This window comes from Cynoglossus semilaevis, chromosome 10 (genome assembly GCF_000523025.1).
Source record: "Cynoglossus semilaevis isolate Cse_v1.0 chromosome 10, Cse_v1.0, whole genome shotgun sequence".
Taxonomy (NCBI): domain Eukaryota; kingdom Metazoa; phylum Chordata; class Actinopteri; order Pleuronectiformes; family Cynoglossidae; genus Cynoglossus; species Cynoglossus semilaevis.
This window is the reverse complement of record NC_024316.1, coordinates 19,297,820-19,298,458: the sequence shown is the minus strand read 5'-3', so window position 1 is coordinate 19,298,458 and position 639 is coordinate 19,297,820. Positions and strand designations below refer to the sequence as shown.

The window sequence follows — 639 nt, the reverse complement described above, 5'->3', positions numbered from 1 at the left end:
CACCGGACCTCCCTCTTCTCTTGGTTCTGACAGTTTGCTTTGCTCTCTAACAGCACAACAGCCCCCAGCCTGGGAGGAGACCCTCATCCTTCCTCATGCCCACAGTGGTGAGGCCAGCTGTGGGGGTGTGTGGGACGTACCTGGCCGTTGGATCGTCCAATCGGGAGAAAGCACTGAGTGGCATCACACAGGTCCAAGTCCAGAACTTCTGCTGTTGATGACTGTACAGAAAGTCAAAACATGTCCTCAGGTCAAAGGTCAACTCTATCCAGTCTAACTGACCTGTGGTTGACCAAAGTTGACTAGAACCTGGTCAACTGTGTGACTAGTCCATCCAGAACCAGCTGTTGATCACAGGTTCTCCTCAGACCTTCCTGTAGACGTGGAGTGTATGAAACCCTGTTGAAGCTCAGCTTCAGTGGGAGTCAGTGGGAGTCAGTGGGAGTTAGAGGGAGTCAGTGGGAGTCAGTGGGAGTTAGTGGGAGTTAGTGGGAGTCAGTGGGAGTTAGAGGGAGTTAGAGGGAGTCAGTGGGAGTCAGTGGGAGTTAGTGGGAGTCAGTGGGAGTTAGAGGGAGTTAGAGGGAGTCAGTGGGAGTCAGTGGGAGTTAGTGGGAGTCAGTGGGAGTTAGAGGGAGTTAG

At 53.2% G+C, this 639-nt stretch overlaps 1 protein-coding gene across 1 annotated transcript in view; it reads left to right on the top strand.

The window, feature by feature from the left end:
* The window catches only part of ggt7 (gamma-glutamyltransferase 7), a 9,857-nt gene that overhangs the window by 6,265 nt on the left and 2,953 nt on the right, over positions 1 to 639 (top strand). The window contains 1 exon segment of the mRNA XM_008319360.3: positions 1 to 191. This exon segment is cut by the window's left edge and continues 20 nt beyond it. Coding sequence (XP_008317582.1) covers positions 1 to 191 — 191 coding nt within the window.